Source organism: Falco biarmicus, chromosome 6, assembly GCF_023638135.1.
Source record: "Falco biarmicus isolate bFalBia1 chromosome 6, bFalBia1.pri, whole genome shotgun sequence".
Lineage (NCBI taxonomy): Eukaryota > Metazoa > Chordata > Aves > Falconiformes > Falconidae > Falco > Falco biarmicus.
The window spans coordinates 48,658,303-48,685,818 of record NC_079293.1 but is presented as its reverse complement, the minus strand read 5'-3'; the positions used below and the strand labels follow the sequence as shown (position 1 = coordinate 48,685,818).

The 27,516-nt window shown below is 40.7% G+C and overlaps 1 protein-coding gene across 14 annotated transcripts in view; it reads right to left on the bottom strand.

The window, feature by feature from the left end:
- Positions 1–27,516, bottom strand: part of ARID1B (AT-rich interaction domain 1B) — a 335,886-nt gene that overhangs the window by 59,720 nt on the left and 248,650 nt on the right. For 13 of the 14 annotated variants that reach the window (XM_056344131.1, XM_056344137.1, XM_056344139.1 and 10 more), the window contains 3 exons: positions 23,811–23,900; positions 7,611–7,790; positions 952–1,279 (listed from right to left, as the gene is read on the bottom strand). In XM_056344131.1, the coding sequence (XP_056200106.1) occupies positions 952–1,279; positions 7,611–7,790; positions 23,811–23,900 (598 nt within the window). The remainder of the gene's footprint in view (positions 1–951; positions 1,280–7,610; positions 7,791–23,810; positions 23,901–27,516) is intronic. The other variant, XM_056344136.1, reaches the window with a different exon arrangement.

The following is a 27,516-nucleotide window of genomic DNA, read 5'->3' as shown; positions in this document are numbered from 1 at the left end:
CTCACCAGAACAGTGCAACCAGCTTTGTGTAATTCTCACATGTAATGGAACTTCTTGTAACAGAAAAAGATAATAAATACACCAGGAGTTATTTCAGTCCAGGGAAATGTGGTAATTACTTAATCTGAAAAATTTCCCAGAAAATATGATTTCATTGCAAGTATTCAGGCATCTTAAGAATAACCACAGATAGAAAAGTGCCTTTGCCAAAATCCATGCACAAATGGTAACATGCAGTTATGCTGCCCAAAGGGGAGATACAAAGACAGATGATGGCTCCAACCTCTACCTTCCTGTTTGGAGGTTCTCTCTTATAGATGCATAAGTGGCAGTTATCAACTCCAGATAACTAATGATTGTTTTTATGCCTCCTTCTGCCTTTCCCCTCCAGCTGCTCCCCTCAGCACACCCTCCTCTCCCCCTCTGCCTGCCTGCTTAGGAACAAGAACATCCTGTAGAAGAGAACTGTCATCAGCACTGCTGCTCAGAACATGGGCAGTAAATGCAAGAGTTGATGGGAAGTTTCATAAGCTTCCTTACTTCCTGGCAGGGACAAGCTGCCAAGGACATGTTGGCCCTCTCTCTGCCGGAGATAAAAAAAAATATATCCAGCTAATCAATTTTAAGTTGCAGAGGGCTTGTTTTCTACTCCTAATGTCACTGCAACCTTGTGAGCTTTCCTAAAGCCTACAGTGCCAAGAAACAAACTGGAAGTGGCTGTCATCTCCACTGTCACAGCTGCTTTCCAAGAGGATAATTCAAACACATGATAGCATGCTTTCCCCTTAAGTTTTAGGAAAAGTATTCTTCCACACACCATCTCCTCCAGAGAGGAGAGCACAAACAGAACATGTACAAATGCATATGCATGCACCTATACAGTGCTGTTACTTCAGAAATGGTAAGAATAACATTCCTACTCATTTAAGCTCCTTTCACCTGGACGCATACCTGCTCTGAGCGGAGTTTGCAGCAGCCTGCATCACTGCAGCAGCTGCCTCCTGTGCCTTACGGTTCACAGTTGGCATGGGTGGGCCCATCCCCGGGCCTCCCTGCTGAGACATGCCAGGAGAATTGGGGGTCATACTGCTCATGTTTCCAGGAAATGGTCTGCTCTGCATCCCGGCTGACGGCATCCGTCCCAGGGGCATGGTACCGCAAGGCTGGCTTGGCCCCTGTCCATGCATCTGACTGTTGGCATTTATACCCATGCCGGGTCCCGGGCCACTGTAACTTGTGTTGGGCACACCGCTGTACGTCGGTGGTCTGGAGTAGTTTCCTGAACAAAATGATAAAAAGCACAGAGAAAAACATTAAACGTTTGAGCAAGTATTTCTATTTAGGAAGTTAGCAGCTGCAGAGCTTAGACATGTGAACTAAAGTGAACCACGCTGGCCTTGAAGTCAGGACAGCTTTTTCGCCGTGAGGACAGACAAGCAGCAGAACAGGCTGCCCAGGGAGGTTGTGCAGACCCCTTCCTTGGTGGTTTTCAAGACCAGTCGGATAAAGCCATGAGTAACCTGCTCTGATCTTGTATCTGACCCTGATTTGAATACAAGGTCAGCCAAGAACAACTCCTGAGCACTCTTCCAACCTGAATGATCCTATGTACCTGATTTTCATGTACCCTCAAACATTTTCTGCCTAATATATGTAATGAGATAACAGCCAATAAAGAAAAGTGCTGCCTCTGGAGGGTTAACAACATAGCACACAATACAAAACTGCCTTATGCAGTAAAGAGAAATGTGGCATGTAAAAAACCCATTACATAAGCTCAAGGGAGAATCTTATTTTTGTAATTTCATGTTCTCATTCTTCATCTTTCTGCAATTTCAGCAACAGGCTAGTCTCACCAGCTTCCTGAACCTAACAGTTCTGCCCGTTTGTGTCAGAGATGCTTTGGCATGGACTGCTGAGGACAGCTGCCAGGCCCCGAGAAACATCCCCACTCCCTCCTGCCCTACCCTGCCTTCCTGGTAAATTCAATGTTTGGCTACGCCAGCAGAAGGGGTGGTAGCTTACAGCGCGCCTCCTCTGGGAAAACGAGTATTACAAGGGTCATCAGCAACAGTACAAAGATGCTAATACAAACAGGTGTCTTACGAAGGATGGCATGAAAACCTGGCTGACCACAATTTATGCTGTCAGTGGAGCAAACTGCTCCACTTGTAGCAGCCTAACTCATTTGAGTGCAAATTTTCCTATCATGTTGAAAGCTCAAGAAAAAGCAAGTGTACGGCATTCAGTGTTACAGAAACAAACCCAAGCAGCATGAGAGAGAGGAAAAAAAAGGTAAAGATGTGACAGAAAAGTATTTTAGGAAACGGATCACATTACTTCAGTCATCAGTTTTGACTTGTCTTTATTTCCATCTCATCCAGATTAGTGGAAACACGACCCGATCCCTCCCTGTGGGATGCCACAGAGCAGAGTTTCCCAACTACTCTCAGATATTCCCACGCTCGTTCAAAGGCAGCAGCCCTTGGACTCTTCCTCTGAGCATGGAGATCAGCCATGTCTCTCCTCAGGCCTCAGCTACCAGGCAGAGGAGTTGGTGGCATGCAACTCCTGTTTATAGTTAAAATAAATATATTCATCCATCATCTGAATGCACACATAATTAATTCATATGCTCCTGCTGCTGTGCTTTGGCTAATCCTCCCCTCCTCCCCACCCGGTAACTGACTCACTCTGCTACAAGTCCTCCTCAGCAAGAACACATGCAATCTACGCTTCCCAAGGAAACGGACCAACAATTCTCTTCTGTTTTAGAAACCAAGTTTCTGCCTGGGGGTCTTCACAGAAGGATCCCCAATATGTGGTTCAACGGAGATGAAAGGCTCCAGATTCAGCTTTATGCTGCCTTCAGACTGCCCTGTCACTCCTCCTCTTTCTCTAGGCTCGGCTGCTGGCAGATGAGTATTTTCTGTTCAGCCAGCCATCGCCCCTAGCCACAGTTCTGGTTGCTGAGACCTGCTCAAGCCACACTTCTGATCCAACATATGTGACCACAGACTGAAGGCTTCACTGGTTTCATGCTCTGCTCAGTGTTCAAGGTGTAACACACAACTCGGATGTTGCTCTGGTTTTCCAGTTGTTTTGTGCAAGAAAAATTCAATGCAGCAAGATGGTGTGTATGTGTGCTCAAAGACTACGCACAGCCTGTTAACACATTTTATGTACATGCTATTAGTAACACTGCTTCCCAAAGTGAAGCAAATTCCCTCCCTGGACTGGCAGACCTGATATCCATAATCACTGGGAGCTACTGTCAGTCCAATTTACATAAAGCCAATTTGTTTTGTCATTTAGGGTCTACAAAGTACGATTCAGCAGCATGCTTGGAGGAGCAAACACCAACGCTATATACTATTGCTGTTTTGATGCTATTTTGAATTGGGACAAAAAAATCTCTTCTTTTGTGCTTTGGCTTCTCCAGCGTAAGCAAAACACAGAAAAAACAGTGGAATCTTCTCCATAAAAATATGTGGCTCAGTGAAAATAATCCTAATCATTCATCTCCAGGGATACACGTCCAAGAGCACGGGGAAGTGGTATCTCTTCAGTAAAGAGAACAAGTGTCAATGTTTTTTCCATGTTTTTTTTTCCCCCTAAGCATTTCCTCAATACCTCAAGTACTAGCTATTCTTATACCTTTCCCAGACCACAAAAAGAAAGGCAAAATAAAAGCCAAACAAAATACAAGAGGAACTGCCAGGAATGAGGAGTGCAATCTTATTTCCATGTTTCTCTAATAGATTAGTAATTTGTTGGCAGTGGCTTTGACAGAAAACAGATGGATGCAGCATTAAACACAATGAATGCAGCAGATGCTAGGCCAGCCCACATCAGCTGGACGTGTCAGGCAGCCAAGTCCAAGAGCCCACACTTTTCAAGTGGGTACAAGCCTGGCAAAAGCGGCTGTACAATATTACTGAACAACTCCTCCCCTCCATATCCAAGGGATTTTTTATGCCGACTCCCCCTTGGCAGAATAGAATTATACCCAGAGAGATGACATCTCAAAAGCATGAGAAAAACCAAAGCAGTAACTGGAATCAGGAAGAAATAAAAAAGTGTAATGAAGATAAAATATAAAAAAACCCCTACTAACAACCTGCCAAAGACAGATGTTCATACTCACTGCTGAAACTCTAGTCCACTTTGTCCAGGTTTGCTGAACAAAGTGCTCTGATATCTTGCCATTTCTAGGCAAGCGGGAAAGAGGGAAATTTGAGAACTACCTGTTAGTTTTGCTCTCTGCTTAGAGACGTAGGTGAGATTCACAGTATTAAAAACAGTATCTTAAAATAATGTTATATTTTTTTAAATATGCACTTAACCATCAAGTTTTTCTTGTACAGACAATTTAAATGTATTGTTCTGAATTCCTGTGAAACTATTTTACCTAGGGGACTTCAGTAGATACAGTTGATATTTCAAGCCTTAACAACAGGCTGTTGCATATGTGGGTCTGGATTTGGAGGTCCAGACTCTCAAGATACTTAAGGTATCTCATCCTTAAGACGCCACCACTTCAATTGAAATCTAGGATTAACATCAGTGGGAGCTAGACAGCAAAGTGGTTTTTTGTTACAAAGCACAAATAATTCATATTGCTTTACCACGAATGAAAGGCGGTTTAACTTACTGTGAAATTCTAGGGTTATGGTTCAAACATAGTAGTAGTTTCTCTTTGTTACACCCAAACAGAACAGTTTACTGCTGAATCAAGTAGGAAAAGTCAGGAGACAGGATGCATGTCTGACACGTTTTACTGATCCACAGGAAGTTTTTCTTTGCCTCAGTCTTAAAAAGACCCAACTGACTACAGGATCTGACTGCTCTACAGAGTGCACTTGAGGGACATTTTGCTGTGGCAGCATTTTGATGCTCGGGTCATAGACCAGAGCTTCATTAGCCCCCCAGCTAGATACTGTCCAAATATAAACCAAAGAGACTGTTTCCATCACTAACAACTTCCATCCTTGCTCTGCTTTTTTTTAATTCTTGGGACAGGAAAATGCTGGGATTTAATACAAAATTAAAACTGATGTTCTGTACTCCATGCTCCTGTGTTGTATCACAGACACACAGAAGTGTGGAGCCAAAGCCATTTTTTATTTTTGTAAGAAATGGTTTCACAGGATTGGACTAGGTCCCCAGTAAAGAACTACTTCCTGGGAAAATATATTCTACTCTTATTATAGACCTAAGTGTCACGTAAACACATGAAACCCAAATAAATCAACCATATGCATGAAATGGATCATTCTGCTCTCACGATCTGGGGGCTAATTCCTCCAACCCAAATTTACTGGTATAGTCTTTATTATGGTGAGCAATTCCACTGCATAGAAAAGACACTAGCCTCGAGCAATGGTTTTCAGGACAGCACACAGTGAAATCCAGCATGCAAACTAAAAGCTAAATGTCACAGAATGCTTTGACGCATACATAAAAATACAACTAGTCCTGTCAAACTTAGCCTATGCCTAAGTTTGGAGGAAGGCCTATGTGAACAAAACACAGAAAGCCAATAAAATCCCTGAGAATTATTTTACTTTAATAATTTAAGAACTTGATTGCAACCCAGGTAATTTTTAATATATTTGGGTTTTTGCCAATAAAAGGCAAATGGGATAACAATATAATATATTCATCATTGCTGGCACATAATTGTGCTTTGGAAGAGGGTATGTTAAGAGTTGCAATTAGATTACTTTCATTAAAAATAAAAAATGCTATCAAAAACTTAAATTTGGGTAAATACATGACTTCAAAATATCACCATCTTCATCCCCAGATTTTCTGAATGGTCACAATAGCCTGGTGAAAAGGTAGCATTCTTCTGCTCTAATTGTTACCTGTAGAGCTGGAAGTCTGCAGGCCCCTAATTTTATGATGACCAGTAAACAGGATCACTGGTACTCTCCAAGAACTGGCAGAAGAACACGCTTTTCATCCATCACACTATTCACCAGACCTTTCTGAAACGGCCTGTTAATGACAATGATGCTCATTTTCTTCCTGCCCCTCAAGTTCACTTTTTAATAGCCATTTCTTCCTGACCGCGACCCGTAAAATCATTACATAGGCACTTTCATCTTCAGAGGGAGGAAAAGAACTGCTGAACTCAAGCAAAAAAGAAAGTAGTATTCGGCATGTTACTTAAATGCATTGATTTAGTACAAAAACCTTTCCATTCAATCAGTGTGGATGGCTAATGTTTTACTGCACTTGACACCCACTATTCCCATGGTTCGGAATCTCAGCAGCAGCAGTACAGCTGGAAGTCAGGATAGCACATCATAAATCCACTGGATTTTTACCAGTTAAGCTAGTTGCTCACTGTGCAGATAAAAATAAGCACTTGGACAGCATTTTATGGCCACAAAATGCTTTCCAAATAAAAGGAAAGCACAGTCAACTGGAGTTAGGTAATTAATCTTCACACATGACTATGAGGCATTACTACCCCCATTTTACAGTTAAGGAAAGCGAAGCAGAGAAATGAATCTACTTGCCTAAGTTGAAAGATGATGTAAAAGGCTGAGCCAAAATTAGAAACTGGGAAATCTTGGCTTGTAGTCCTGTGCGCAGAACACAACAAACGCTACCCAAAGATGAAACAGAAAGGAACATTGCACAGGGCAGCAAGGCTCCCTGCAAACAAACATCAGAACTAGTTCTCAGAAACTCCTTGCTAGCACAGGCAAGCCATCAAGCCCTTCAAGATTTTCTCATCGCTGCCTCCAGTCCTTTTTGAAGATTTTAAGAAAGCAAGCAATAGTAGGAAGTGCTGAAATAGCTTCTTTATGTACCTCTAAAGAAAATGCTGCCCCTCATACATTCTGTGGCTTGACATCAACTTCATTAACCCCTAAACAGATGCATCTTTATTAAGGTTATCCATTAAAGGCAAAACAATAGACAAGCTCAAGGTTGTCCAGGGGCAGAAACGGTGTATTCTGTTTTTTGCTTTAGTCCTCCAACAACTCTGTCAAACAAGCAAAATAAAAGGAACTGTCTCTCTCAGTCTGAAGGGTTAGTTAAGATTCACAAACCTTATGCATTAGAGCTCAATATTATATTTTCACAGTAGCCACTGTAGTATTATGCTCGTTAGAAGACTTTAACCCTCACAGTCACCATGCAATTCTAAACTGGCCCTGGGATTTTATCTAAGAAAAGAAGTCCTATTCTGGGGTCTGTGTTGTGACCCTTATTCCATGCTTGGTCAAACACGGCCTCATTGCAGAGATGACATGCTTGGGCTCCCAAACAATGGTCCTGGCAAAGCAACAGATTCATCATTTCCTTCCCCAATTTAAGGTCACTATTTTTATACAGAGAAAGGTGCTAATAACAGAAGCAGCTTCTTCCACAAGGTACAGCTCTACCTCTGGATGACAGTTTTGTTTGTTTAGTGGGGTTTTTTTGGGGTTTTTTTGTGTTTTTTTTTAGGGAGGGCATTGTGTGTGTGTTTCTTGGGTTTTTTTTGGTTTTGTATTTAAAAAATCACAAACCTACCTACCTACCTACACAACACATATAATTTACAAATATATATAAATTATCATACGTAATGCCAGAAAGCGTTTTACCTTGTGGTCCATACTGGCTCATCTGAGGCCCATAAGTACCACTTGAATTACTCTGCTGAAAGCTACCAATTCCAGGATGCACTTGGCCTCCAGGCGAGGGGTGTGGTGACATGGAAGGTCCAGTTTGCTGAGGTCCATACTGTGACATCTGGGGGTTCCTCTGTATGCCTGCCATAAAACCTAAAGAGAAAAAAGCGCCAAAGCAAAAATTAGTATTGAGGTAACTATTTAAGAAATCTTTGACATTAAAAAACCTCAACCCCTTTTAGTAATTTTCATACTAAAGATACCTAGGAAAATGCTATTGTTCATACAAACGGAAACAAATGCATCTCCAAGTCAGCAAAGCTGTCTCAACAACAAAAACCTCTACACAAGACTCAAAAACTTTTACTTGTAAAAGAAAGACAGGGCAGACTTTCTTGGTTACAAATGGCTGCTGATTTTAAAATTAAAACCATCTTTAGGAAAAAAAATTAAATGCAATTATCTGCATACCTATTAAGTAGTTGGGAATTTGCCTGATGGCTTATGGTGGAAGTATAATAACTTACAAAATTTTATGTTGCTACCAAAGTGCATAAATTCAGCACACAGAAATCCACTGTAAATAATCCTATCGCCCACACACTCACCAGAGCTAAAATTTCCCTTTATGTGCAATCTAGTCATACCAGCCAGAAAAAAAAGTCCTTTTGGTCTGTATTTGTGCCCTAGGTCCTTCTTCTGGTCTGTCCCCAGCACACTTGTATTGCATTCTCTCCTTTTCCTCTTTTGTAAATGTATTAATGAATCCCATTTTAATTTAAGGTTCAACAAAAGACCTAGTGAAATGTTTTTTTAAAACACAGAAGCTTCATATAAAGGAAAAGAAACCAAGCTTATCAAATGGAAGAAGAGGGCTTTGTGGTGGGATCAGTTTTCATGAACCGGGAAAAAACCTGCAATCCTGCCCACAAAATGTTTATGCAGGGATGCTGGTTTTCTAACATTTTACCTTGAAAGGTTTTAGTGCTGTTTTCAATGTTGAAGAGGATGTGCTGAGAGGACAGTAAGGTTCTTTTTCTTATTTGTGGAGGAAATATGCTTTCTTTTCTATTCTGCTTGCATATTACATTTCATCTTCGCATTTCTCTGCTAGGCAAAATGAGAATGTACTGAAAGACAGCGTTTGTTCTGCTGCCACCAGCAGCCTGCAAAAGTGCACGAGCAAGTCTGCGTTTCGGCCCATCCTGCAACTAGTTCAGGCACCCACGCTTTGAGGTTGCAGCCAGCTGAAGCATTATTTATGAAAGGTGAGTGTTTGCGCTCCTCTCCATTAATTTTAGTAGCATGCATGTGGGGAAGTGTGAAGTCGAAAGCCAAGGGACACTTTGCCTGGCAACATTAATTACACTGTTCCTGACATGAAGGAGGGAATAGAGGTAAGGTAAGAGCAAAACCCCAACGGTGAGTGGACAACTGGAAGCTGCTGAAGGGAAGATCAGAAAAAGAAAAAAAGAGAAAAAGGGGAGAGAGAGGCAAGGACAAGCTGCGAAGAGGCAGAAATGGGTGACAGGAGGAGGGAGAGGTGGCAGGAGCATGACTCTCCCAAAGGACTGGGGTGTTCTCTCACTGGTTGGTATCGAACAACACACTGGCCTAATGCTCAATGTCTGAATTAATGGAGAGAGGTGGTTTTTCCTGAGTCACATACAGGACACATGATTAAACTTGTAACTGAAAATACTGAGGTGCTACGGCTCCCACAACCAGGTGGCTCAGGGATTTCTCTGTGGGGACCACAGCCCCAACAAGCATGTCTTGAACTCAAAAGAGTAGGTTTCTCATCCAAGCACTGCTGTTACTGACACAGTAACAGGTGACAGTGGGCAAATGACCTTTCTGTGGGTTGGCCTCCCCATTTGTACACTGGTGACAAAGTGCTGTATGAGAGGGGACAATATATGCAATGCAGAAATGAAAGGTGGTGTGTGCCTTACTAGAGCTTAAGTTTTGAGTCTAAACACATGAAACAGTTTTTGAGCACTCCACAAACCTATACTATATAGCGTACTTATCCATCCACTAAACCCCCTGTTGAGAGACAAGAAGCTCCATGCCACAGGTTGTAAAGAGAAAAACCAGGTGCTGAGACAATCTCACACCCCCTTGCGCCCCGTTCTTCTGTGCTCTGAACAGCTCAATCCATAATATGCTAAAACGCTAACAACTGCAAGGTTTAGCGGAATACACACAGAGTTTTCCTGACCTTTGTGCAAGCCCCGAGACAAGGGATTTGACCACACCTGAACTGCAAAGTCAGAGCCTGGCACCCACACTGGAGGGAGCCGGACCACAGGCGCTGGGCACACAGCACAGCAAATAACGAAAAGTGAAACAGTGGCTTGGAAACTGGTCCATCCTGGTTGGAAAACTCCACGCTTCTATAAAGGAAAACTTGTACAACCTTCTCCACTTAGCTTTATTTTGAAACAGACCCCTCAATTTTTAGAACAGTTCCACTCGGTGCACAAATCGTATTACAAAGCCTATGTCTTCTGCCGACAGTGCTGTAACTAATTTAGAAACCTAATACAATCGTATGTCTGTATGAAATAAATGCTCACATTCCTGACACACATACACCACATATATCACACTCGTGAGATCCATTTAAATGAAAAATTTTGTACTGGTCACACTAAGTTTTTTATTATAAAGATAGTAAAGTTACTCCTGGAACTAGCACAGAAGCGAGGCGTTTCTGTTCACTGTAGGCCTTTTAATCTATACGAGATAACTTTCCAAACATTGTGCTAACGATAAAAGGTTTTTCAGCAGACTTATTATCACAGGCAGTACTTTTCTTAACACCACAAGGATGGATGACACATTGAAAAGCTATTGTCCGTACTGGCCATAGTGATTTCCAGTAGTGTCACAGAGAGACTGCTGGTTGTTGAATCTCGTGGCGAACGTGGACTGACGTCTAATGGAGAACATGCAGAATGTCAGTTTTAGCTAGCTCTGCTGTTGTCAGAAGAGGTCCTGAAGGGACTAGAGTAATAATTGAAATAAATGTTTCCACTCAAATCACCTCTTCTTCAGGAAACTTCTCCTAATCTGTTTCTGATGCTGTGGAGTAGACTGCATGGCTGTGTGTACAGTCATAAATAAAACACACCAGGACCATTCCCTGGCCTGGAGAGCGGTGTGGCATGCCTGTGTCCATCCAGCTAAACCTTCCCACTCAGTCTTGGTCATCTCATCTGTGTGACTCCTTCGCACAGTCCCTTGTGCTGCCTTATCCATGCCCTGGGCTGTGGCCCAGGGAGTGCTCACAGGCATAAGCCAAAACTATGCCGTGGAGCATGCCAGTAATTCAGCAGCATAGGTAATTGTTACGATAGATATAGAGGTAACAACAGATAACGCTCAAACTCATGCTCTGGCCTTAGTTTACAGAGATGCTGATTAACACAAGAATGAAACAGACTCCTTTAACAGCTTTTGGTGTTAGGCATGTGTTTCATTATCCCAGAAGGTCTGAGATCCCTCTCAAACGAGGTTGCCTTTGCTACCTTCTCTTGAGCACGGACAGGTGAAGAATTAAGGAAAAGGAAGCCAGAAATTCACAAAAACTATCTGTGCCATATTATCTTTTATCACTCTATGGCACATTGAAGCATGGCCTTAAAACAGGACATGTTCCAACACCCCTCCAGAGAGCAGAGGAGTGTCACTTCAGCTATAGATGCAATGAGAAGAAGAGGGTAAAATCAGGTCCTTACTGTGATCTGGATTCCATTACAACAGAGGGGTCTCATAATCTACCTCTGTGAGAGCTCAGTGAATGTTTGGAGATCAATGCATCAGTTTGAAGTGTTTCAAATATTTGCAGAAAGCTCAGATGTCTTAAAGAAAGACGGGGTTCCTGGTCAAGACGTAACATTCTTCATCATAAAGAGAAAACGACATCAATACTAGAAATCTTATCAGAAATGAAAGGGAGCAGCTGGTATACATTCATTTTTTCTTATTTACACACATTTTCCCTAGTGTTCAGCTTCATTTTATAACTGATACAAAAAAAAAAAAAAGAATCTTTCCAGAAAAATAGATCTGAGATAAAATTTGCTTTTGTGAGGAAGGGAGGTAGGATTACATTAGAGCTGCACTGGAGTAAAGGCAGTGAAGTGATTAAGCAGCCAGACTGTATTTGACATGTCAACCTCTGTGACAACAAGGTGGGGATTTTTGTCTTTCAAATAAACTGCTAGGGAACAGCTATGAGTTAAGACTTTAAAAATTGCAATGGCAACATGCTCATCAGTGAACAAATTACTCCCTTACTTTAATATTAGTGATAAAAGAGGTACAGATGATGCTTTACTTGCCGTCACAACAAGACATTACTTACCAAAAAAACACTTGAGTTGATTTTGGCAAACTAAGCTATTTCAGGAGTAGCTGAATAAAGTGAGCCTGCCAGAAGTATTCTCCTTTTTAGTTATTTTTTATACTACATTTACGTACCTTAAGAATAGTTGTCTTTATTAAAATCCCATTTACATTGTAGAGTCATCCTTGCATTTTTTTTAGTTCTAAATGAAACAGTAGCAATACTATTAGCAATTAGGACACCGTAACTATAATAAATGTTCAAAAAGAACGTGCATATAAGTTTTAAAAATGGTCAGGTAGTAGCATATTTTTCATCTTTCTTTTTAGCAAAATACAGGAAAAAAGATAAACCAGGTAATGCTTGTGATAGAAGTGTTTCTGCTCCTCTGATAAAGACAAAAATGAAGCTTCTGTTGTCCGCTACAGTACAAACATCTGGTAATATACATCACACAGCTAATACCATTTCATGATGCCTTTGTAAAAACATTTAATTTTTTTTTCCTTTATGCATATGTATATGCAAAACTTCATGGAATTATGCACTAAGGTTGTCTTAATTACATTCGTACACTGACCAATACAAAATCATCCATTTCTTGAATACTATCTCCTTAGCACTAACCATAAAAAAATCCCCCCGAATGTGCTGGATGTTGCTGTAACATCTCAAATGGATTCTTTTGATCTTTTAAAGTCTTGGCTTGAATATGAAAAAACCTTTCCAGGAAAGCAGCAACTCAAACACAAAGGAAGGGACTGCAAAGTAACAAGCTATTGCGCATCAGCTGATGGACAGCAACTGCCTACTGGCACACACTTAACCCACGGTCAATGAGAGGCCTTTTGATTTAGCCAGTACTGCATCGATTTTCATGAATGAAGTAAACCTGAAAACACGTGGAACACTTAGGGAACACTTAAGCTCAGGAAAACTTTGGAGTTTACAGTGATAGCAGATCATCATTAAATTACACATCTGATAAATAAAAAATGAGGAAAGATACAACTTGCAACAGTACTTTGTAAAAAAGAACTTAAAAATACACCAGGCTAGTGCTCTTTCTCGAGAGGCATGCTTAGTGACAGAGCATGGGACCAAAACAACTGAGGAACCCTTCCGAGTGAGTAACAGGGATGTTCCCCTTGTTCAAGGGCAGAGGCTACAGAAGGGGCTAGACAGGCTTACTACTCTGAAAGTCATCGAATGAGAAAAGCAGAAACAGACTTGTTGCATTCACTAATTATCAAATAATCAGAGAGAAATAACATAAAATTCTCTACTTACAAATCAGTGCAAAAAGATTAAATACGTAAAAAGAGGTATTTTCCAACACCTATAATGGAAAAACTTGTGTGTGGGGGGGAAATCACTTGAATTTCCAGTGCTTGGTATGTTAACAAGGCACTGGACAGTACCCTCTAGAAAAAAGAGCAAGTATTTGCACACACATGACAGTTTTTGGCAGTCTTTCCTTCCTCAGACAGCCATTTGGGTTGTATTCACTACCTCAGGATTTTCACCAGCGAAGACAACAGAACTGAGATAGATTTAAACAGCAACTCCTAAATGTAGCTTGTCCGTGGGTAAACAACACTGAGACGGAAGTGGCAGAGTAAAGCTAAACAAATAAACCCCAATATTCTGTGCAGTGGATACAATAAAACTTGGCAACCTGTTAGCATGGCAGCATGCTCGGGAAGATCACAGTTAGACTGAAACACTCCCTACCCCACTGTCTCAGATGGCAAGGGCAGCTTAGGAAGCCTCTGGACTGGTGAACCACGTCTGGGGTTTTGCCCAGCTAAACATGTCCACAGTCAGCAAGTACCTCGGAGCGCTGTGAGGAAACGTGCAACAGAGCAAGATTCACACATTAATGAAGTGTTTTAGTAATTGAAAGAGTTGGCTACTCTTGCATAAGCCTGAGACACCAGGACCCTAAATACACAACCAGGTTTTCTGCACTGACTATCGATGGTACTAGGACAAACATCTTTAAATGGTGTGGTCAAACCCAGAGACGAGCAGCTTACAGACTGCAGGAGCTAAGAAAACACTGTTGTGCCACTGCTTATGGATGGCCAGCGCTACCTGGCCATAAACTACTTACTGTCACTGGCAAAGAATGGCATGGTACCTCCCTAAGGTGCTACTTAAAATATACATTAATAAGGACACAGTGACAGAGGTTTAGACACTGGAAAAAATCTAAGCAGACAAAAATTTTATACAAGTCTAAACAAATAACAGCAATGAAGAAACTGGGGAAGATTTGATCCATGTACCAGAATACAACCCAAGTGAATCCAGTGAAACCATGTGGGTGGCATAAGAAAACTGGCCTCTAGAGCAAGCAGGCACAAGACTTCTTTACATTCAAGATACCTCAGCTCTTATTCTCGTTTTCCAGAAGCCAGCCTTACTAAAACATGCCCAGCTGGACTGGTGCAGCACATACAAAACCTACGTTTGTCATACATGGAACATCTGACTTAGTAATATACACTACAGAGTGATGGGTTGGTGAGCATGAGCAGATCAGCTTGCAGTGTCAACCTCATTTAGATGACGCAAATACTGATGCTTGATATTCCTGTCCAGTAAGGCAAGTAAAATAAATAAATCAAATAAATACAAAACCTTCACAAACAGATGGCAAAAAAGATTCTGACTTGTACTGAGCACAGCTAAGTTACTGCACTGCACCAATACAGTATCTTTGGATGGCTCTGGTACGAACCTGTTAGATGTGCCCCAAGCAGCAGCACTGACATGGGCAATATTTTGGTATTACATCAGATCTTTGCTAATAACCCTGGTAGAGAGAAGACTTCTGCTGACAAACAACTTGGAAAACTGAAGGGTAGCAGCATAAAAAAAAAAAAAAAAAAAAAGGTACTGAGACCACTGACAGAACAAATCAAGAGGTTTATTCTTCAGCCTGTAACAAGAAGGCTAATCATCTTCTTGATACGAAGTTTTATACTTGTAAAAAAGCTAAAAAAAAATATATATTATTTTAAACCCCTCATTTTTTTCCCAATCATAGTTTGTTTGTAAAAAAATTCCCAAAGAGTTTTTAAGACAGAGTTCTTTATTGTTTCCCCATTAACCATGAAAAAAATAATCCACCTACTACATTGAACTCTTTCTTCAGCCCACATAAAACCTTGTCATCTTCTCCAAGTCCATCAGGGTGCCACTAAAAACATCTGAAGGTTCTCTGCACCACAGTAACAGCGATACTGTTTCCCTTTGTTACCTGGACAATTTAATTTCCCATTGGCACCTGCTAGTATCTGCAGAACCACCAAATTTCTTCACATCCATTCAACAAAGGATGTTTCTTTACTTATGTGAAACAGCAGCTATGGAAAACATCACCTTAGCAAAACTGGGGCTCCCTGCAAAGATCACTGCAGTATTTCTCCTTTTCACAAAAGGACCAATCTTCTGTTTAAGAAAAAGTGCTGGATTGGTTTTATTTTTCTTTAGAAGTATTTTCTTATTATGCTTCAATATCTATCGTACTGTCTACTCACTGTTTACTTGTCTGACTGCTTCTCTTTACAATGTGAATAGCTTTGGGGAAGATGGAAACTAATGACCTAGCTAAGGTTTTAACCCAGACCCCCTAGTGTTTTACCAGCTGTGCTATTAGGTTAACTGGCTGAATCTCCTCTGCTTCTCTCTCTGATATTACAAAACCCGGTCCATGTATGGCATGCAATATTGTTTAAATTTTTCCCACCCCTAAACCTCCCTCTGCTACTGCCTAGCCTTGAAATTCATATAATCTATCACTGATAAATTAGAATCTGGGGAAGGATCAGACAGATTACCCAGATGGTAGCTGGGGAAGAAATATCCAACCTTTCCTAATGCAAACCTTGCGTAATGCTCTCTGATGTAAATTTTAAGTGCTCTACTGAGGGCAGAGAAGGAAAGACATTTGTGGAGATGTTGATGCACAGACAGAACAAAAAAACATTGCTCATCCACCATCTTACTACAACATAACTTACACAAGATGCTTTTACTGTAGTGCTTGGAAAATCAGGGTAACGGTGACTTGCAGCACAAGAGGATCTCACCCTGACCTCCCAACTGCCCCCAAAGCAAATCCTCAGTTTCAGTAGGTAGCTAAGGCTGCTGCAATTAATCTGAGCAGCAACGTTAAAAACCCAAGGAGTCCGTCTGCTTTATACAATCAACATTTGTCTAAGTTTTCCTAATAACATGCATACTTCGGAAGATCATGGCAGACAGCAAAGAAGGAACAGCATTTTCCCATGTGTACTGTCCAAGGCCTGCAGGCTTAAATGGTCTAATTTTCAGGTTTGAAAAACGTACCGTCCCCGGAAACTCCTGGTCAAAGGTTCCACAGATCAACTCAGATCATCCTTTTCATGAAGTAAATACATTGAATACCATGATATATATATGGATTTTGTGGACAAGACTAAAATATACATGACGTTTCCTTTCTGTCCTGCACACACATAAAAGAAATCATAGTATTTTTTTCAAAACCACAAAATCAGCGTGCTATCCTCAGTCCCAAAATGCTTTTGTCTTGTTTTATTTTACCACAATACACGACTTGACTGACTTTTTTCCCTCCCTTGATATGCAGCTGTTTCCTGTTCCTTCTACAGCCTTTTGGGATCCTTTGGGATGCAAGGAACTATCCAGCATTAGTTGTTAATACGTACATTATATAGATTTCAGCTCATTGCCCTATATATTAACTTTAAAAGACATAAAGGGTCTTAGATCAGAAGTTTTTTATTTTTAGAGAAGTTTCACTTAAAAGGTTAACTTAGGTAGTGAGGGAGCAGTGTCCTGGAAACAACAGTGCACTGAACAGGTGGACCACAGACACTCCCAGTTTATAGGCCATGATGGGAAGCTGTCCCAGGAACAGGGATCATACCCAGTAACTTTACATTGAGCCTGGTGACAGCAACATTTTGTCAAGTTCTTCATCAGTGACTGCTTGTGGTTTACCTTGCTCCCTGAGCCCAGAGGCAGGGAATCTGACGGCTGCCTAATGAAGTCTGTGGAAACTTCTATATCGAGAAGTCTCTCTGCCGGCAACTATATATACTCCCTCAGAAAAACTCAATTCTGCTTCGTAATTTCAAAAAGAGAATCCCCAATTTAGTTTTAAAAAATGAAATAAAGACTCATCCCCAAGTATAACACGATTTAGCATCAACAAGAAGAAAGCAGTGACCAGCTGCCAGCATACAAAATTTACTTGTGAGACCTGACTTTGGGTTTTGATTGTACTGATGTTATCATGTACTTCAAATACTACTTCTGCAGTTTTGCTCTCTCCCAGCATTGCTTATTACATGTAAATCATACCCTTTCCTCCTTCAGTTCTTCTCACAGATGGCCAATACTGCTGTATATTTAGTGCAGGCCACAACTAATCTGATCAACCTAAAGCTGAGACTGGCTGGTGTATGTTTGAAATTCAAGTACAGTCTGAAACGAGCACCCTGAAATGGCAACTGATTTCTTTAAGAATTAACCTGCTTTGGCACAGTAACATCATCTCTAATACTTTTGGACAAGAAAAACAGGTCTTCCTGCAATGCTTAACAGGCAAACAGACACAAAGCTATTCACTCCTGCAGCTCAGGGTGAACACCAATAACCTTTTATCCCAAAGATCTTGATTACTAATCAAAGTAGACATATTGTAAGCTTTTTTGCTGTGCATTGCTGTATGATGTAATACTATAAAAATAATTAGAAAAATGGGGTCTTGGGTGCTATTGCAATTAAAATAGCAAAGAAAAATAGTGTGTACACATTTAAAAAATCTGCACATCACACAAACACTACATTTCAGTGCACTTACTTTCACTTTTACAATCAAATTAAAAATACAGTGGCAAAACCCAATGCTATCCTGATCCTTTTTAAAGACTGTTCATAAATTTAGTGCTCACTAAATTGAGAAACTAATCAACTTTTTGAGTCACCGAAGAAGTTTAGCGCATGGCTCTACTCCATGGCTCTGCCTTCACCTACAGGTCAGCTCTGAATATTTCTATGCGTCACATTCCTATTTCATCATGTGACTTGAGACAAAAAAGATAACGTTTTACAGAGGTAGTAGTGTGACAGTTTCAACAAAAACCTGCTTCTCCTCCTTACATGACGCACTTTTCTGGCTGTTGGGGGCACAATTACTTTAACCTCAGTTTTCTGGGCACAAAGATTTCCTCCCAGCCTGGCACAGTGTTCCTGCTTACCAGCTGGAGCTCAGCTCCTCCACACTGACCCACTTGGAGAACACGACGTGCAGAAGAGGCACTCAAACATACCTGTGGCTTTGCACTCAGTACATGTCTCAAGCATCTTTCTTTAAGAGCCTGAAACACTTCAGTCTACATCGAGTAAACTTATTACCAAGTCTGATTTAACCTTAAGTGGTGTCATCGTTAATATGGCAAGCAGAAAAATTTTAATGACACGAATCATTTTATTCTCTAGCTCCTCGGTGCTCTGAATAGATCCTGAATCCCCAAATGGGAGCAAAAAAACGTATTCTCAGGGAAAAAGACTTTTTATGATCTAAAAGTGAACTACAGTATCTTTTTGTTGCAATAAGAATTCTTTGATCTATTTTCTTACTTCTGGTTTCTTTTTTTAAGGAGAAAACAGATTTCAGGGAAAAGAATCTCTACCATCGAATGTCAGTATTAAGCCATACATCTGATGGGAACTGTGGGTGCAAAACACCCGATTGGTATTCCATGCCTTCCATGCATACAAAACATTTGTATTTTGTTAGAAGAAAATACATGACAGTGGAATTTATGTGATGACTGCGTACAAATAAGCATGCCCTGAAAACAGTTAAAGGGGAGAAAACGGGCAAATTAGGAAATTGTAGTTACAGGAATTCAGTTGCTACTTAGTGTTTATAGGGAAGCACAAAGAGAACATCAAAATGCCTGATCACATCCCATCTGTTACTACCTCTTGCTGGATAACATCTTGTCTGCCAAAAAAGCTATTTAAATTTACTACATTGCAGCTACTGATAAATATCACTTCTGTGAAGATCTAATACTAAATAAGGACTAGATCTGAGGATATAGCTTACAAGCAGTTGTGTCAAAATGATCCAAATTTTGCTTAGTATAACACCTGTACTCCTACAAGTCTACAGTTTCTTACTCCCTGTCCCTGTCTGTGATGTGTTTTTAACAGAGCATACAGCTGTACCACAATCCTCAAAAGCTACATCATGTCAACAACAGAAAGAAATAAACGTACAACGGAAAAAATGACATGAAACAAGGAAAAAGAAAAGGTACTGGGAGTAGGTGACAGAGAAGAGGAAGGCTACTATTCAACAATTTTGGAGGTGCTTAACTCCGGGCACTTTCCACATAGATCTGACAGGCACAGAATGGTGCCATGAAACTGCCTCCAGCAACGGAATACATTTTCCAGCACATCACAGCAGCTGCAACGGCATCAATTCTGCTTGCAATCCATGTCCAAACAGAAAAGTTCTCAGTGGTCCTATTTCCGCATATCTCAAGGACTAATTAAATCCTCATTACTATCTTCTAATTATTCCAGTGCTCTGGGATTTCACTGAGCAAGTCCCCAATGGTGCATTAGATGAAAAGGGTTAAATAACCTGTGTTGATTTTGAGACTCCAGATCTGTTTCAGACCTTTAGCATATCATCAGCATTATCATGAATATTTAACTACGTACCGCTGTGAAAATTATAAGGGGAAAACAATTAAAGATTTTTTAAAAATTAATTCTGACCCATATACATTTGCACTAATAAATAAGGCTTCTTTAAGTATCCCCATTATGAGAGCACTTGCTAGAGTAATAACGTGAAGTCATTAACTGTTTCCATTAAATTCAATTGTTTTCAGGAGCTCCCAATTCACTATTTTAATATGAGACTCAAACCTGACATGTACATATCCAACTGCGTAAGCATGAAAAATACTACTTAAAAGTAGGTAAGTTTGCTACGCTTTTTAAAACTTAGGTAAGGAACCATTCATTTCTTCAGGGGTAAAAGTGCCTATTTCAACATTATTGTGACACGTATTATCCTATTAGTGTTTGCATAGGTGAGTATTCATATATGCAGACAGGCATCTCCATTAGGTTACAAAAGAAAACGTGGGAGTATAAGCTAATGCCCAGGATGGAAGGCTTCTTTTTCAGGCTGCAGCTTCAGAAAACTGGTTTAGGGGGTCAATTTGGATATGCTGGGTTTCTATTTGATCCATACAAATAACTTCCAATGCACTGAGCAATTCTAGCTACTAAAGTACATCCTCAAAGCATAGCTTCTAAAATCCAAACAGAGAAGTAGGTACAGCTGCATAGAGGGAACTCAAGCGACTGTGTACCTCCATTATTTGCCAAAGGGTTATGACAGCCATGGTATCACTGCTGCCCTACCTCTGGGGGCTGATGTGACTAAAGTTGATAAAAAGCTTTGACTTCAATGAACACAAAAAATCAAACCCCTATTCTTGATCGTTGTAAAGAAAAGCCTCAAGTAGCTATATCAGAAACAAAAGAGCAAAATATGCATCCCCCTTCCCCCCAAAAGCACAGCAAGTTTCATTGACTAGCTTAATTAGTCATGACTACATTTTTATGCGGTATCCCCAAGTAATGGTAATCGATGGATTCAGCAGCAGTTAAATGCATATGTAGGTGAGCAGCCATGGCCACTCCTGCTTCTCCAAGAGGCTTCTGACCCCAGCCCTGCACAGTCTGCTCCCTCTGTCTCCAGGGCTCTCTGGCTCCAACAGTCCATTAAGGTGTATGGGACTTACTTCAGGTCCCAGTAGTTTCAAAGACATGTGAGCTGAGACATAGGTTATGCACACAAAAGTCCATGCCATTTCTTATGGCCTTGGTAGTGTGTATTGGTAGAACTGAAAAGGTTTTATTGATTAGGCATCAAACAGCAGTGGCCAGTTACCGATTCTGGGATGAGAACAGAAGTGGGTTGCCTAGAATAGCATGCTCCATTTATGCTGACCCAGGTTGAAATGTCCTACAGCTTGAGCAGGATTTGAACAATTGGCAAATTGTTTTTAAAAAGTAAGCATTTCTGTGCTTATTACAAGAAGTATGAAATAAGCTATATGAAAAGCAAGCTGAAAAGCAAAAAAAAATCCAGTCCCCCAAGAAATTCCTGTTACTGTACACACATTAACACTCACCTCCTTCCACACACTGAATGCACATGTGAAAATACACTCATTGCTTCATGCTGCACTGTATGACAGGGGATATATAGTCTTAGGCAGGCAAACATAAAAATCCCAGCTGGGTGCTGAGTAACCATGGAAAGTAGGGTAAAATATAATCAAACACTTCCATAATAAAATAAATACGTGTAAACTTAATGGTTCAAGGTAGTGGTTTAGTATCCAGAAGTGCTACAGCTCAGACTCCACCTGTCAATCAAGCTTCACAGTATCTGGTAAATAACATTTTTTTCAAGTATTGAGAGCAGACGATTCTGCTCAAGAAATTATTAGTCGTTTTCTGGTCATTCAATTCTCTCTCTAAACAAGGAAAGAAATGTGCTAAAATAAACAACATTACCTTATCCTATGGAGGGCCTCTGGGTTTTGCGTTTTCATTTCTTTTTTTTTTCTCTTTTCTTTTTTTTGGGAGAAACTGTATCAGTAAGCCAAGAGTTTAAATTACTGTAACAGATGCCTATGGATCAGGTGTCCTTAGCAGCAACGATTTTCTGCTCAGGTTTTTATCAGTAAATGACAACCACCTTCCCTTTGAGTCCCCATCACTCCCCCTCCTTCAAGTTCAGTGGAAACCAGTTCAAGCAAGCAAAGGAATCAACTAATGTAACAGCCTTTTTAAAAGGTGAAGTTTTCCATTTCAAAGGAGCCTCTAATCAATGACAGGGCACAAAAGGGAATGCACGCATGTTTATGCGTGTATAGCACAGACTTTAGAGAAGCTTTGGGGAACACGTTCTGCAAAATCAATATGACCTAGCTAGTTACAAATTTCATATCTGCTGCATGAAACAAATGGATTTCTTGTACAAGCTGGGTCATGAGGATCGTGCATATTACAAAAGATTTTGCATATGAAGAGTGCAAAACCAGCAACATTCCCAAACACATTTTCTCTAAGAACATACCCACAGTTCTCACCCCCCTGCACAGAGGAAGAACCAGACTAAATCAGTCTGTGAATTTCACTTGTCTCACTGTTATTTACTTCTTTCACTTCCCAGTTATGGCAACTGTCTTTCTCTCTTTTACTTTTGAACCCCCCTCTGCCTCTCCCAACCATACAATGACCCCCAGTTTTGTTCTACAGCAGCAACCCGGAGATTCGACTCTTCCAGCTCTGTCAGACCTTCCTAACTCATTCCCCAAAGACAGGTGAGGAATACACACTGCAGAAATAATTACTACTGGGCAGTGTAACGTTTTGTGCCAAGACCCAGTCACGCCAGGAAATGCACACATCTTTCTGAGATGCTTGGGTCTTCAAAGCCTCCATCTGATCCATTCCCACTGTCTTGTGACTTTCTATCCCACAAAGCCTCATGTATTTGTTATTGAGTACTGAGGTCATTCTTTTTTCAACGAAAATGTACCTTATTCTAAAAAAAAAATGTAAGGGGAAAATAAGTCCCTGCACTAACAACTGTGTATAAAGAATGAAAAGGAAACAAAACAAGTAAGTGGAGTGTGGAATTCTGTGTTTCATGTTCTCATTAATCAGCATTCCTGGAAGAGGGGACATCCAGCACAGAAAAATAGCAAAAATTAAGACTCTCTCCTCTTCTTTGTAAGTCCTCTTAGTTCCTCCTGGATGCTATCCCAGGAATTTTTCATTCTGTGAGTTCAACTTGTTTCACTGTGAGAAAACTTTTAGTATTTATGGTATCCCCATATGGTGCTACTTGGAATATTTCTGGTAGCAAGACATTTTAGGAGGGGCCTTTCACAAATAACTCCATGTTTATCACAGTTATCATGTGTCTGTTTTGCAAGCTTGTCACTGGCACGTTAACCACTGCATGGACTGGATGCCCAGTTTACAGCAGCTAATCACATGTATGGCCATGCATCAAAACTGTGACAACTGTCTTCTACGAGCTACGGAGGACGGAGGTTACAGGAAAAGGGCTTGAAGTTTATAAACGGTAACATTAAGAAAAAAACCAATGCTCTGTTTATTTTTGTGATCACTTGCTAGGAAATGTTCTTTTAGAACAGTGCTGCTGCTTGCAAGGTTTTCCCTTGCAAGATTTCCAAATCTTTGAACTATTTGACCTAAATAGTTGATTTCCCTTTATATTTAAAGATACTTTTATTCTGGAACTGGCTAGAGGGCTAGCAATTGTACCCATGCAAAGACATCAGAGATGAGAATTTTAAGAACAGTGCAAAACTGCAGTGCTCGTAGCTAGTGCTATTTCTATATATCCTATTCCAAGACAGACAACGAAAAGTTGAATTCCCTAGGACATGACTCAAGTATTTACAGCAAACTGCCTTTTTCTCCGAGCATTCACTGTATTTTGATAAAGCCTTGTTTCCAATTATATTTTGGTAAAACCTGCTATTCAATTGCTGTTTCCTCAGAGAAGGAAACCCCCCGAGCATTTCACAATGAGGACTGTCATTATTTTCCCTCGGAAAAGAAAAGAAATATGAGGAAATCTCACACTGCTAACGTGCAACTTAAAATGAAGGCTGCATTTGGCACCAACTAAAGAACCCCACCACCTAACAAACCTCGGTCCTGTGGCATTGGTGACTGGCTCAGGGCAGGGTGGGAGCTGGATTCAGACTGGCTGCCAGGAGGCTGCGGTGGCATCTGACTGCCTGTAACACATGGAGAGAAAAGGGAAAACAGACTTGCTTTTAACATCGCAATGCACAAAACCAAGCCTTGCTGCATTTTTCAACCACTCAACATCAAAGTAAGTACCAGCTGTATAAGGAAAAGACAGAGCTCAACAGGCCTAGCTTTTTCCAGTTTTTTTCTTCCTTTTACCTTTTTTTTTTTTTTTTTTGTGAAACCCATGGAGGAAACATGCATAAACATATTTAGCAACAGGCATGGCGAAATGTTCAATTTCGTATTGAGCGAGTTCCCAACCTCACTGACATGATCCAATTTATAGCTGCAAATCTCCTGACACATATTTCTGTTAGAGAGTTTAACAAAATCCAAGTCTGCTGAACAATAGGGCTCATCCTGCCGAGCTTAAACTGGCCTCCAGCCAGGCAGACATGGACTGCTGCCAGCAATATTACCAATGAAAAATTCAGTCAATACAAAAATGACTAACAACAACAATTTAAAAAGTATTTCAATGAATCAGTGGTTCTAATATTATTTGAATGTCCATGTAGAATATGGGAATAAGAATAATACGTAGGTGCACATGGTGAAAGTGAAGCATGTTTGAAAGAGATCAGACAGAAAAGGGGTATCTTATTATTCAAATAAAAGCAAAGGGAAGATATTTTCCTATTAAAATATCCACCCAGAACAGACAAACCCATTTTTACGGCCTTGTTCAAAAGAGACCCACACAGTTTTATCCACTGCTGTCTACCCACCCAAAGAAGTGCTGCCTGTGAGGCTCAGGACATGGAATGTTCCCTTTCAATACAAAGCAGGTGCTTATTGCACTGATGCAAGTCACTCCGCTGGGTCACCACAAGACTGTGTCGAGCAGGGAGGGTCCACTCTACCACCCTCCCACTGCACAACACCCCAACAGTGTCGTGCCTAACAGCCCACCTGCCACAGCCTGAGCAGGAGTAAGGAGGAGACCCAGCCATCGCCTGGACTTGGGACTCCTCTCCACTGCTGGTCTGAAACATGCCTGCTCCTGACAGCCCAAGCGGCTTGCAGACCACCTCAGGTTAGGCAGCAAATACATACTTTAAGCATTTAAGACACTGTAGCGACAAGCACAGTATAAACAGCAGTAGACAGATTTATATCTCTCATCCTCAGAAACTGCTCAGATTGTTTTCCGTTTGAAAGAAATGGAAAGAATAAAAACACAGGCAATAGATTTGTGCCTGCTGAGACTCATTTCCTCCTGCTCAGCAGCTGCCCCTCTGCAGTGGCGGGAGCAAGAATCCTGCGGCCAGTCCTGGTGCTGGGAGCTGGGTTGGTGGGGGGAGTGGGCAGCTGAGCCAGCTCTTTAGAGAGATGAAGGGCCCCAAGTTGGACGTAAACACAGGAAAGCTAAAGTGTCTGCTCTGCCCCATCCACTTCCCAGCCTCAAAGCAACTGGCTCTCAGCACCAACTGTAAAGAAAGGCCGGACTGATAAAGAACAAAAGAAAATCCATAAAACGTGGAGTGTAACCACTGCCTAGCTATTCAGATGAGGTGCATTTGCACTAAAGAACATGACAGTCAACATTACCAGGAGCAGCTGTGACAACTGTCTCAGAGATGCAAATGCTGGACTAGAGGCAGAACTGCTCCTCCAAAAGACCAAACATGCCACTCAGTGCCTGAGGCTTTGGGATCCAGGGCCCATTCATGAACTCTAAGGCATATGACAATAATATTCTGGCTTATGTTTTGATGCCACTCAAGAGCGGGCTATGGAGACAGTAAGTGCCTGCATTATAACGAACGCTTTCTGCTTGACAGGAAGGATTCAGTGACTCAAGACTGTACACAAACAGCAATTCCATGTTATTAACACAGGGCACTGCCACTTTCACTGTGTATGCCCGAGGCACTGCTATCAGACAGAATACTGCAAGTACATCTGAACCATCTGAGAATTTTACAAATACAAATACAAAATTTAAAAAAAAAAATTAAAAATAAAGGCAGGGGTAGTCCTGACTGCACCACACAGCTCCCAGTGGGATTCTCCTTTAGATGGAGGTTTGGCAAACTTTGAGAGACGTTCATAGTGCCTGGAAGATCTATGCTAGGCCACATAGTTCGAATACATTTATACATGGTCTTTAATTTTTTTACATTAATAGTAACTTCAGCTACCTGGCAGTAGCCCTATCCTGCACAGGCAGACGTGCAAGCATGGACTGGGAAAGTCAAAGCCTAAAACAGTGCATGTAGGACCAGTTACAAAGAAATCATTTCCATTTGCATCCTTAGCGAATACAGACTCAGGAGTTTCGCGCATTCACTGCAATTATCAGCCTCTGCAAACATTAACACTATTTTATTAGCTCACTTTTTTAGGTTTAATTCTGATTTTTTTCACAAAGGAAAACCATTTTGTAAACAAGACCAGCAACACATACTCTTAACAAGTAATGAACTTGCAAGAGAAGTAGCCATTATGCTAATTATCAGTGGGTGCTACAAATTATCCAGGTGTGGGACATGAAAGTATGGCATCAAAATGTTTTCAGTCAAACTGTCATTTTATCCTTCCAAGTGATCTGAAAGGTAAAAGGAGGTTAAGCACCCAAATACCTTTGAAGACTTGAACTGAACTCTTAATTTGGGTATCTAACTCCTATTGATTGGGAGCTGATGACAGGACTTTAAAAACCTTTGAAGATCCTGTCTGCCATGCTTTTAAAGTTTCTTTGTCATGAAAAGAAATGACCTTAAAGATTTTCCATTTCTTTTCTTTAAATGATATTAATCCTTCTCTCTTTCAACCAGTATCCTAGTTGGAATTCTTGAAAGACACTTTAAATAATACATGAACACACTCTTCTATTTTATTAGGGAAGGAAAACTTCTACAAATGGAAAACAAACTCTTTTCTTTTAAAAGATAATTTCTATGGCTATTTAAAGGAGGGAAAAAACCCCAACAACTCCTTTCACTGACAGACTACTGCCTCCTTTGACGCAATGACACACAGATTGAAGTTTAAACAGGGATAACCTTTCCCCATGTTCTGCACAATATTGCTGCCACACTGGTGAGATACTCCACCTGCCAAAACTTATGCAAAGTGAATACAATGGATGTTACACAGTATTTTTATCGCAGCGAATACAATAATGCATGTTAAAAGGATAAATGCTGCCACACTAGTTCTTTCACCTAGATTTATCAGAGGAGCAAAATGGTATTCAAATTTATATAGCTATCTTGTAAAATTAGTTGTTAAAACTACCAAAACCAACAGCCTACATGTCTGCTATTTAAAAAAAAACATCAGTTTAACAGGTGGGAGAATTTAAAAATGCTTCATAGCACAGTTGTAAGCTAGTTTTCTATTTTTTAAATTATGTTAGATATTCTTTTAAGTATTCTGCATGAGACTTTGAAAATCTGTGCTTGAAACAGAGTCAGGACAGACTGAATCGCACCTTTGGAAAGGATGGACTGAGAAAAGTACTACATGGCGACTGCATTATGACCACAGCCATGAAATCTGCAGTTAAAGTGTAAAAAGTAAATTCCTTAGAGCCAACATAGCAAGAAAGAGCAGACCTTTGATACCCTGCTGAGAAGGGTCCTTACGATGAAT